Genomic DNA, 11,370 nt, shown 5'->3' with positions numbered 1-11,370 from the left:
TCCTGGCAAACTTTTAGGCTTATAAGCCCTCCTTCAGGACAGGAAAGGAACTCATAACCTTGCTCACAGTTGCTTTGAGCTTGACTTGGTTGTGTTGGTAAATCAGGTGGTTTCAGCGAAAAGGTGGTTGAGACTTTGGAGCAGACGGAAGCACTGGCCAGGAGAGAGATAAATCTGTCAATAATCCCAAGCTACTTCAGTTGCAGCTACTTTTATCATCATGGATGTGTCCTATTTTGCCAGCTGCATCTCCAGATGGGAACGGCACTTGTGAGCAGTTTTGAGCAGCGTATGAGAGCTGTGCTGGGTCTCTCCTGCAACGCTTTGCTGCAGGAGGCTCTGGAGCCAGTGCCAGCCATCCCTGCAGATCTATCTCCACACCAGCCCTGTAGTTCAGAGGCAGCTTCATGTTTGGGTTTCCATTCAATATTCCTCGGCTTCGGTCTCCAAGACTACAAGCCAACATCCAACCCCTCCTCCCACTCCTGTTTTCAAAGAAAGAAAAACACTGTGAAAAGGAGCTACCCAATTTCTGGGCAGTTTTCAAAGCAGAAGGAAAGGCTCTGCTCCGGCCAGGCCTCCTGATGGCTCCCGGCTGGCCTCAGCCACAGTTCTCCGGGTGCTCAATCCTTGTGCCAGCTGGAAAGCATCTTCCCCACTTTCACAAGTGTGAAGAAGCAATGAAAAGCTTCTAAGGATAAAACGGAGGTGTTGGAGTAGTTAAAAACCTCTGGGGCTTCATTCAAATCTTTTTGCAAATGCTGGTTTTGGTTGGAAATATAATAATAGCAGGGAAGGAGTCAGGGAGCTTGTGCTGGAGGATCACCAGCACCTAGCTTTGCACCGTCGCTTGGGGTCTCATCATTTCTGCTCATTTGCTTACAGGATATTCAGCTTCCAACAACGGGATTTAACCAGGGGCTTCCCGGCTTCTGTGGCATGGAGAGCAGGTCAACATCTTCTGACAGCTCTGCACGATGGGCACCGAGGTCTCTTCAGCTGGAGATGTGAGAGCAGCATGGAGATGTTCAGGTCAGCATGGGCCCAGGTGGGTGCTCCGTCCCCAGCACTGCGTGTCAGGCATCTTCCCACCGAGGTCCCTGGAGCCCACTGGTGCAAAGCCAGTCACTCAGCTGTGTCCTGCCACTGCTACCGCACCAGTGTCTGTCAGAGGCCATGAGCCTTCACATGGTGCCAAAGAAAAGGGGTCTCCAGCAGCTTCCCTGACTCCACAAAGGTGTGTGTGGAAAGCTGGGTGTGCAAAGAAAGAGGAGGAGAAAAAGGATGAGGAGGAGGGCAGCATCCATTAGCTGATGGCAGTGGGAGCCGAGGCTAGGCTCAATGGGGATGGCATGGCAGGAACACCCACAAAGAAACCGGAGTGTGTAGCTTCATTTGTGTTAGGAAAGAGAGGATGCATCTCAAATTCCTGGTGTTTTTTTCTTTCTGTTTGGGACTTCAGTTCCAGGGCAATGTCACTGGGCTCTTTCCATTGGCAGGTGCCACGTTTGGGGTGCCCTCTCCCTGCCAGAGGGATGTTGGTGAGGTTATAACCCTGCTTACACGTGGTGAACTCAATCCAGTGTTTGATTTACATATCACATCATCCGCATTCCCATGGCAAACCACCAAGATGCTGCAAACACAACCCATGGTGGTGGGGAGGAGAGTGTAGGAACATCCCCGTGTGTGGCTCCACCGGCACCACGTGGGGATGGGATGGGGCAAGCCAGCACCACCGGCTGCAGGCAAGTGAGTGGCGGTGTTTGTCCAAGGGGAGAGCGATGGTGCAAGTGCTATTTTAATCTGCGGTGACTCACGGCGAGCACATCGTGACTCACCGCAGAGTTTGGTGGTTTGGCTGGTTTGGAGATGTGTCAGGTTCCCTGTGCAGGAGAAGGACGGTGTTGAACACCGGGGAATGAACTGCCATTTCTTTCAGCTGCCTAAACATGGGCTCAGCCATAGGGTGTAGCCATAGCATGGCATTGCTTGGCACAGCATGGCATGGCTTAGCACAGCACGGACCAGCATGTCAAGCCCCCACCCTCATGTTTCACTGGGCTTTGCCTCACTCACACAGGACTGCAAAGCCAAGAGAACAGCCTTAGGGCACCCATCACTGGGGGAACCCAAAGCATCATGGGTGCAGCATCGCCTGCGCGCTGCCAAGAGCCAGTCACGGTGTGAGGAGCGCTCAGACACTGATGTTTTATGGGGCAGTTTGATAAAAAGAAATAATTCCTAAGGTGTTTCAAGGTGTTTCAGCCTTCACTCGCAGAGCTGCTCACTTGCAGGACAGGCTTTTTTGCAGGTGCTCTGGCCCCGGTGCAGGGAGCCCACCCCACGCTGCCGCGCAGAACTCATCCCTTACAGGCAATAAAATCTGTGTCGACTCTCCTTGGGCTTGGCACAGACCCTGCACCAGGAATCAGCTTCTCTGCTGCCTGAGCAGGCCTGGAAGTGTTTCTTTTTCGGCAGCCCTTTCCAACAAACAGCAAATCCGTAAGATTTCTTCTTGGCACCGACTGGAGCATTTTTTCAGTGATTGATTTTCTCTTTTGCTATTCAGAGAAAGGCTCCCCCCGTTTCTAGGAATCCCGGCGAGCACAGGTTGTTCCCTCACGCAGGACAATGCTCCGCAGGCAGTGCACCCCTGCCCACACCCCATCCAGGGGGCCCCAGCGGTGCCCACCCTGGCTGCAGCTCCTAATCCAAGAAAGGACACACACACACACACACACACACACACACACAGTCAGGGAGGTCCCTTGTGTGTGTCACAGGGTGATGATGGTGCCCTCTTCAAGGACTCTCCGTGCATGGCTGGCCCTAGGTGCCCTCAGAGACCCCCAGATGCCCCAGGGATCCCCAGTTTGTCGGTGCAGAGGGCATGCGGGGCTGATGGTGCATGTGGGGATGTGGGGTGCCTCGGTGGGGCTCTGGGTGTGATGGTACCAACGTGGGGCAGTGGCAGGTACCTCACGGATGGGAAGAGCAGGTACCCCAATGGGGGTGGATGCAGGTACCCCAGGGGGGCAGCAGCAGGTATCCCAATGGGTGGTGCAGTTATCCTGGGGGTGCAGCAGCAGGTACCCCAATGGGGGCGGATGCAGGTACCCCAATGGGGGCGGATGCAGGTACCCCAATGGAGGCAGCAGCAGCAGGTACCCCAATGGGGGCGGATGCAGGTACCCCAATGGGGGCGGATGCAGGTACCCCAGTCCTTGCGCGTTCCCCGCTCTCGCACCGGGGGCTCCGCGCTCGCACCCCGGGCCCGGCTCCGCGCCGTGCCCGTCCGATGCACTCGGGGCGGCGGGAGGCGGCGGGGGCGGCCCCGCGCTAATTGCATAAGCGGGACGTCAATGGGGGAAGCGCGGGAAGATGGCGGCCCCGCTGCGCGCCGCCGCTCCCCGCCGCGGGCCCCGGGCGGGCGGGCGCTGACCCGGAGCGGGCGGCGGTAACGGCGGCGGAGCGGGCGGCGGAGCGGGCAGCGCTGAGGGCACTGGTAAGGGCAGCGCTGCGGGGGCACGGGCCCGGCAGCGCGGGGGCGGCGTGGGCGCAGCGCGGCGGGGACGGACGGAGGGACGGATGGATGGACGGACGGATGGACGGCGCCGCAGCGCCTTTGAATGAGCCAATGGCGGCGGGGCCCGCGGCCGCCGCTCCCGGGGCTGCTCCCGGGGCTACCCCCGGCGCTGCCGCCCGGCAGGTGCCGCCGGACCCGCCGCTCTCCCGCGCATCCGCGGGGCTGGCGGTGGGGACAAGGGGCCGTGCCCGGACCCACCCCCCCGCCCTCTCCGCTGCCTCTTCCCGGTGGGTCCCGCGGCGGGGGGGGGGGGGAGCCCCCACCCGTGTGCACGGGGCCGGGATTTGGGGGGGGGAGCGGCGGGAGCTCAGCCCCCGCCACCGGGCGCGCTCCCCCGGGTCCGGGGGGCCGCGGAGCTGCCGCCGGTTTCGTAACCGCGAGGAGCGGCGCTGCCGGTGACATGTCGCAGCTCGCTGCCGCCGCCGCTCCCGCCAGCCCCGCGCCCGCCGCTTTACCGTGAGCTCCATCGCTCCTGCCCGACCCGTGCTCGGGCAACGGGAGCGCCGTGACCCGCAGGGTCCGGGCGGGAGGGAGTTCGCGTCGCGCACGGCGTGGTCAGGCTCCGTGCTGTGATCCGCGGCGCGGGGCCACGCGTGCGACGGGAGCGCAGAGAGGAGCAAAGTAACTTTTAAGCCGTTTTACTGATGTCTATCGGGGATTTACTGGTGTCTGGTGGGGATTTAGGGATGTCTGTTAGGGCTTTGCTGGTGGCTGTCGGGGATTTGGTGGTGTCTGTCGGGGATCGCAGCTGCGGGGTCGGTGCTGCCGGCTGGAGACGGCTTCTGTGCCTTCCACACTTCAAACTTTTCCGTAGTGAAACTCGGCTGCTCGCTTGCACTCGCTGTGTGTGGTGCTGCCGCTTCCCTGCGCGTGCAGTGTGCCTAGCACCTTTGAGCCTGTGGAACTGCTGGGAAAGTGTGACTTAAAAATCACATTACATTTAAAGCCATTATTCCTCATGTGCCCCTGCCCGAGGCTGAGCTGGTGCAGGCCTGTGGCATGTCCCTGTGTCACACAGAGTGGCTCTGTGCTGCATGAGCTAAGGCACTCGGGGTTAACTCATTCTTGTTCAATATGGGAAGAGATTTTAGCTGCTCCCTTTGATTTCACATGAATTAACCTGTCTCATCAGCACGTATTTTGTGGGTCCTGAACCCCACTGGTGGGGCTGAGCCAGCCCCAGCTCAATGCTCCTGGTAAAACTCTCCATCCCACCATACTTGGCGATGGGTGCCTGGTGTCACAGTGCAAGGGCTGGGTGATGACCATGTGCATTCTCTCCAGGCTCTGCTGATGGAGACCGCCAAGCTCAACCCCATCATCCGGGATGTCTACGCTGCTGCTGGCCGTGTCCAGCAAGCACCGGCTGTGGCACGGAGGGCCAGTGGCTGCAGAGAGCTCATGGTGAAGCTGATGGAGGGGCAGTACGTGCTGTGCCGCTGGACCGATGGGCTCTATTACCTTGGGAAGATCAAAAGGGTAACATGGGCACCCAAAAAGGGTAACGTGGGCACTCCAAGTGTAGGTAGCACCACTGCGGGGTCGCCTTGTGGCTCAGAGGGTTGCTGGCATGGGCTGCAGCATGTCCTGTCGTCACTGGGGCATTTTGATGTCCTGCCATTGGGTGTCGTACCCAAAACCCAACTTCCCACAGCTCCGGAGGCAGGGCCAATCACCAGGGAAGACAGGGAAGCACTGGGAATGGCAGCTGATGCTTGACAGTTCTTTGCACTCTTCCTGCAGGTGAGTGGCTCCAAGCAAAGCTGCCTTGTCACGTTTGAGGACAACTCCAAGTACTGGGTCCTCTGGAAGGACATCCAGCATGGTGAGTGCTTCCCTGTCTTCCCTTCCCACTGTCTTGTCAGTGAGTCATTCCCAGCACCACAGAGATGGGGCTGTGCCTTGCACATCTCCAGCTCTGCCATCTCCGTCCTGCAGCCGGTGTCCCCGGAGAGGAGCCCAAGTGCAACATCTGCCTGGGACAGACGTCGGGGCCCATGAATGAAATCCTCATCTGCGGGAAGTGCGGGCTGGGTGAGTGTGGACCTGTACCTCATGATCTGCTGTGTCCCACCACGGGGTAAGGGGCCAGCCAGCCCAGCAGTGCTCATGCTGAGCCTTCCCACAGGTTATCACCAGCAGTGCCATGTCCCTGTGGCGAGTGGCGGTGAGAGCCCTCTGGGGACGCCGTGGTTCTGCCGCCGCTGCATATTTGCCCTGGCTGTGAGGGTGAGTGGGGCTGCCCGGGGTTCCCTTGGGGCTCCTTGTGCTGCCCACCCTTGGTGCAGGATGCGGCCCTCAAGTGGCTGTACTGACCCTTACCCTGCTCACCTCTGCAGAAGGGGGGTGCCCTGAAGAAGGGGGCCATTGCCAAGACGCTGCAAGCTGTCAAGATGGTGCTGTCCTACAACCCCGACCTGCTCGAGTGGGACTCCCCACACCGGACCAACCAGCAGCAGTGCTACTGCTACTGCGGCGGCCCTGGCGAGTAAGCCCCTGCCTGCCAGGAGGGTGGTTGTGTCTGGTTTGGTGGGGAAGAGCATGCACAAATGAAGGTGGGATCAGGGTCGGGATTTTATCCCTTCCAGGAGACAAGTCCCCAGCTTGCAGGGCATTGTCCTGGCTTTGCCATCTGGATCTCCGCTCATTCCTGGAGGCTCTGTTTGTACCCACGTCTGTGGCTGCATTAAATACAAGTTGGGGGCAGACCTTCTTTACCTGTTTGGGGTCTCTGTGCATGGGAGGGGGCCAGGGCAGTGGTTGCCACACGCTGCCCTCACTGTCACCCACCTCCTCTCCCTCCCCAGGTGGTACCTGAAGATGCTGCAGTGCTACCGCTGCCGGCAGTGGTTCCATGAAGCCTGCACCCAGTGCCTCAACGATCCCATGATGTTTGGGGACCGGTACGTCCCTTCCAGACTCTGCTGGGCTGGTGCTGGGTGTCAGAACTGGCTTCCCACGAGGGCTCATGCGTGGACACATCCCCAGTCCGTATCTCTCTGATCCAGCTGCCCTGGTGCAAGCAGGTGGCCCTGTCCTGCAGAGCTCAGCTCCTCCTGGCCATGCTGTCACTGTTAGCAACTGGAGCACTTTTCCTCACCCCATCCTTCCCTAAGCCCTGCATGGCTGTGGGGTGACCCCCACCCCAGCACTCTCCCTCCCTGCTGTTTTCCAGGTTCTATGTGTTTTTCTGCTCCGTGTGCAACCAGGGACCTGAATATATCAAGCGCCTGCCCCTGAGATGGTAAGAAACAGCCCTAGGTCCTTTGTACCTTCAAGTGTACCTTGGTGGCCTGAAAGCACTTTGTAAAGTGTATTAACAGTGCTGGCAGCCCAGCTTCTTCCTGCTGCTCCTCTTGTGCTTGGCCGTGTTACTGGTGCTGATGGGCTGCTGGGAATGTTTTGAGTTGAAGGGACCTTAAAGCTCAACCAGTTCCAACCCCTGCCACGGGCAGGGACACCTTCCACTAGAGCAGCTTGCTCCAAGCCCCTGTGTCCAACCTGGCCTTGAACACTGCCAGGAATGGGGCAGCCACAGCTTTCAGAGCTTGCTATCTAGCTACAATTCACATGAATAAGATGTACTGTGCCTAACTGCAGCAAGAGCACACGGCTGAGGCTTGTTAAAAAGCTGGAAAACTGGGCTGGAGCCATCCTGCTGGGGAGAGGGTGGGCTGCTGACCTTCCCAACCCTGTCGCTCCTGCAGGGTGGATGTCGTCCATCTCGCCCTCTACAACCTGGGTGTACAGAGCAAGAAGAAATACTTTGACTTTGAGGAGATCTTGGCCTTTGTGAACCACCACTGGGACCCGCTGCAGCTCGGGAAGGTAAAATTGTGCAGCTTGGGATGAGGCTGGAGAGCAGCCTTTGCATCACAGCCCTGCCTGACCACTGCCGTCTCCCACAGCTGACAGGTACCCCCATCTCCGAGCGCGGCCCCCACCTCCTCAATGCCCTCAACAGCTACAAAAGCAGGTGAGACCTGATGATGGGGATGCGATGGGATGCAGGATGCTCCCGTGTTCCCCCCACCTGAGGGCTGCTTCCTCCCCTTCACCTCTCAGGTTTCTGTGTGGGAAGGAAATCAAAAAGAAGAAATGCATCTTCCGTCTGCGGATCCGTGTCCCACCAAACCCCCCCAGCAAGGTGCTGCCAGAGAAGGCCCCTGGCATGGGAGAGAGCGGCTCCTGCGAGCTGAAGAAGAGGGGAAAAAGCAAATATGTCCATAAAGAGAGGTGAGAGACCAAAGTGACCCAGGCACCCCTTGCTTCTGCACCCCTGGGGTGGTCTCACCCCCCCTCACCTCCGCTTGCTCTGCAGCCTGCTGCCACGGCAGCTCCAGCAGCAGAAGCGGCGAGCAGCACGGCGCAAGAGGGCCAAGTTTCTGCTGGAGGATGCCATTCCCAGTGTGAGTCCATTGTCCCCTCCTCTGCACAACCACCCGGGGCTTAGCAGCCGAGTGGGACCCCCATTCCCATCCCTGGGGCTCCCCACAAGGTTCCCCCGCTCCTGCGGGCAGGGAGAGCCCCCGTCCCTAGCCCTGGGGTTTGCAAACGTTCTGTGCCAAGCCCGCTTCCCAGGGGAAGGAGCGCGGTGGCTCCCGGGCAGAGGGGGACGATGCCGGGGCCGCGGGCAGCACCGCTCCGCTCGGCAGTGACGACTGAGCTTGTTTTCGCGGCGCAGAGTGACTTCACCTCGGCCTGGAGCACCAACCACCACCTGGCCAGCATCTTTGACTTCACACTGGATGAAATTCAGAGCCTGAAAAGGTCTGTGCGGCCGGGGCAGGGCTGTGGGTGGCCAGGGGGTGGTTAAAACACCCAAGTGTGAAGCCAGGGCTGGGGATGAGATGGGCTGCAGTGACCCTCGCACCAGGCTGGGGCTGATGCTGCATCTTGTCTCCAGTGCCAGCTCGGGACAGACTTTCCTATCAGATGTGGACTCCACGGATGCTGCCAGCACCTCGGGCTCAGCCACCACAAGCCTCTCCTATGAGTCCAGGTGAGGGCTGTGCCTCTTGGCCCTTCCACGGGGGAGCCAGTGGCATGGCCGGGGAGGTAAGGGGTGCCCCTTTCCCACCACAGCACCCTCATGTCCTGGCAGGGGGATGTCCCACATCAGGGAGCCTTTCCTCTCTGGTCCCAAAGCCTCGCTGGGTGTGCAGGGTCAGAGCTGTTGGTCCTTCCTGGGCTCACCCCAATTCCCAGCCTGATCCCCCCATGGTCACAGTGTGGGTACAGCAAGTACGGTGCAAGGGGGACCTTTTGGGTGCTGCCCTCACCTCTCCTCTGTCCCCTCTCGCAGCCGGAGGACCGTGGGCAGCCGCAAGCGCAAGTTGTCATCACCAGCGTACACCTTGGCAGGGGCCAAGAGGAGAAGTGGGGAGATGGGCGGGCGCCCGGCCACGGGCACCCCTGAAGGCAGCGAGGCAGCCTGCGGCCCGGACCGCGCCGATGACGGCATCGACAGCCACACCTTCGAGAGCATCAGCGAGGATGACTCCTCCCTCTCCCACCTCAAGTCCTCCATCAGCAGCTACTTCGGGGCAGCAGGCAGGCTGGTGTGCGGGGAGAAGTACCAGGTGCTGGCGCGAAGGGTGACGCTGGAGGGGAAGGTGCAGTACCTGGTGGAGTGGGAAGGCACGACCCCGTACTGAGCCCAGCCAGCCCCACAACCTCTCGCAGAGCCAAACCAGAGGAGATGGGGATGATGGGAACCCCTCGCTATGAATCAGAGGAGCTCGTCTGCGGCAGGGCTGGGACCAATCTGTGCTGGTGGTCCTGGCTGGGGCCGGATCCTTGGGAGCCACCATGGATGGAGGCAGCGCTGGAGCCGGTGCCTTCAGTGGTGCTATCCTTGGTGAAACCCGCAGCCTTGCTGTTTTAGTAACTGTTACTTCAATGGCCATGTGTATGCAAAGAGTGTGGCCCAGCTCCGCTTTCCTGATGGAGCCTTTGTCCGAGCCCAAGGCACCACAACGGTGGTGGTAAGAGCAGTGAGTGGGTCTGGCCTTTCCAGAAGGGTCCCCCAGCATGGCTGGGTGCCCCTGGGGAAGCCTCTTGGGGGGTACCCCACAACCTGCTCACACAGACAGATGTCACGTCCAAGCCTTACAGTGCAGACTTGAGGGGTTTCTGCTGGTAAAGCAGAAAGCACCTCCCTCACCTGGGCTTTCACTGCCCGTCCCTGTGCCTATAGGAGACTGTGGGTGACTCCCTCCAGAGTGTGTGGGGTTTTCCTCCTCCTCATAAATCCATTCATTAAAGGAATGTGGTTTGTTTTAAATGAGGGGGAAATGCCCTGTCAACAGCCCTCGTGTAGCCAGCTTTCGTGGCTGCGGGGCAGATGTACGTGGTTGCCTGGACTGTGTGTGGTGATGCACCAGCTTCGTTTCCCTGTTCTTCTGACAATCATGGTCTTGGAAGAGATCAGCCAAAAGATACACCCTTGCCTTAAAACCACCACGGGCATTGCACAGACTGGAGCCTGAGGCCTTTGTTCCCATGGGAATTCTTGTCCTGAATGTGCCAAACAAGCAGACAAACCAAAAAGACTGAAGAGAACAGCAGGGGCATGGGGAGGGGTTGTACCAGGTCCCCACAGCCATCCTGGTGGCCTCGTGGCTGTGCCTTGCTGTGCTTTCTGCTACCAGCATGGTGTGGATGTTTGTGAGCATGTGAGGTTGATTTGTCTGCAGAAGAGGAGGAGCAGCCCCTTCTCAAACTAAAGCAATAGAGCCAGGGTGTTCAGGAGCAAAGCAGTTGTCTTTTTTTAAAGGAATTCTAATAGCATCAGATGTATTTGTTAGATTTATTTTGTTCTAAGAGAGAAAGAGATTTTTAACGTTGTCCTCCTTGTCTCTTCCCTGTCACCACTGGGGCTGTCCCATGAGGCTGGAAGGTGTCATCCTTTTGGGAGATGGGACCCCCCATCCCTACAGGAGAGGTGCAGCTCCTGCAGCCAGCCTGGTCACTCCCCATCCTGCCTTGGCTTCATCACCAAAGGGTCACTTAAAGTATTCCCCTTTCACGAGTGCCTGTGAAGCCCTTGTTATTGTCCACGTTGCTGCCTGCGAGTCCAGGGGCTGCCAAGAGCTGTGCCAGGGCCATGGAGGGGGATTATTCCCATGGGATGGCCAATGGACATTGCATGGGTGGGAGCACCCACCATGTGGCCTTGGTTCCTCACCTCTCCCTCTGTTCCCTTTCTTCTCTTGCTGGCCTCTTGCAGAGAATTGAATGTGGAGCCTTAAAAACTATCTCTGTTGCAGAGTATATTTTGTATTAGCTGTAATAGATAATTAAAATGACTCTGTGCACCTTCTAAAGATTTATGAGTTCAGGTTGCTGCTTGCAATAACCAGCCCTTGTTATACCCAAGTTGTAATTAATATGTCTGATGTACAATTAAAAAGTCGAGGATTTTTCTAACATCCCTGGTTCTTTGGAGTGTCAGGATTACTGAGTTTGGGCACTGGGGGTCAGTGTGTGCTCCCAGGCATGTGTCCATTGCTGAGCCATGCTCTGTGCCAGGGTGAGATGTGCCCTCAGCTGGAGAGATGCTGCTGTGAAGCACAAGAACAGCAGAAGGATGCAAAGGGGAGACTGGGGGCAGTTTCTTTGGGTTTAGCACTGCTGTTTCCTGCTCTCAGAGCTCAGACCATTTTCCTTCTTGTCTTTTCTTCCCTGCACCTCCTCTGAGAGCTGATGGGGCCATACACAAGCCTGCCTGAATGCCCTGTACCACTTGATTATGAGCCCAAAATGGGCAGATGGGAGCC

General features: G+C 58.5%; 1 protein-coding gene across 3 annotated transcripts; it reads left to right on the top strand.

The window, feature by feature from the left end:
- The first annotated feature begins 811 nt into the window (after positions 1-811).
- On the top strand, positions 812-11,024 carry PHF19 (PHD finger protein 19). Of its 3 annotated transcripts, none has more exons than XM_062641175.1 (15): positions 812-1,048; positions 4,874-5,068; positions 5,333-5,414; positions 5,528-5,623; positions 5,718-5,818; positions 5,929-6,077; positions 6,397-6,492; positions 6,765-6,833; positions 7,297-7,417; positions 7,498-7,565; positions 7,655-7,825; positions 7,911-7,998; positions 8,274-8,359; positions 8,496-8,591; positions 8,895-11,024. In XM_062641175.1, exons 1-15 carry the CDS (start codon positions 1,019-1,021, stop codon positions 9,244-9,246), a joined length of 1,800 nt encoding a protein of 599 aa, XP_062497159.1. In that variant the 5' UTR covers positions 812-1,018; the 3' UTR covers positions 9,247-11,024. The 3 variants fall into 3 exon arrangements, with proteins under 3 accessions (XP_062497159.1, XP_062497160.1, XP_062497161.1); XM_062641176.1 differs by lacking the exon at positions 812-1,048 and adding an exon at positions 3,350-3,508; XM_062641177.1 differs by lacking the exon at positions 812-1,048 and adding an exon at positions 4,192-4,210.
- Positions 11,025-11,370: the final 346 nt, after the last annotated feature.

The sequence above is a fragment of the Pezoporus occidentalis genome, unplaced genomic scaffold, assembly GCF_034315485.1.
Source record: "Pezoporus occidentalis ecotype Australia unplaced genomic scaffold, CSIRO_AGI_Poc_V1 ctg68, whole genome shotgun sequence".
NCBI classification, from domain to species: Eukaryota; Metazoa; Chordata; class Aves; order Psittaciformes; family Psittacidae; genus Pezoporus; species Pezoporus occidentalis.
The sequence above is the reverse complement of the archived record's forward strand: the minus strand, read 5'-3'. Positions and strand labels throughout refer to the sequence as shown.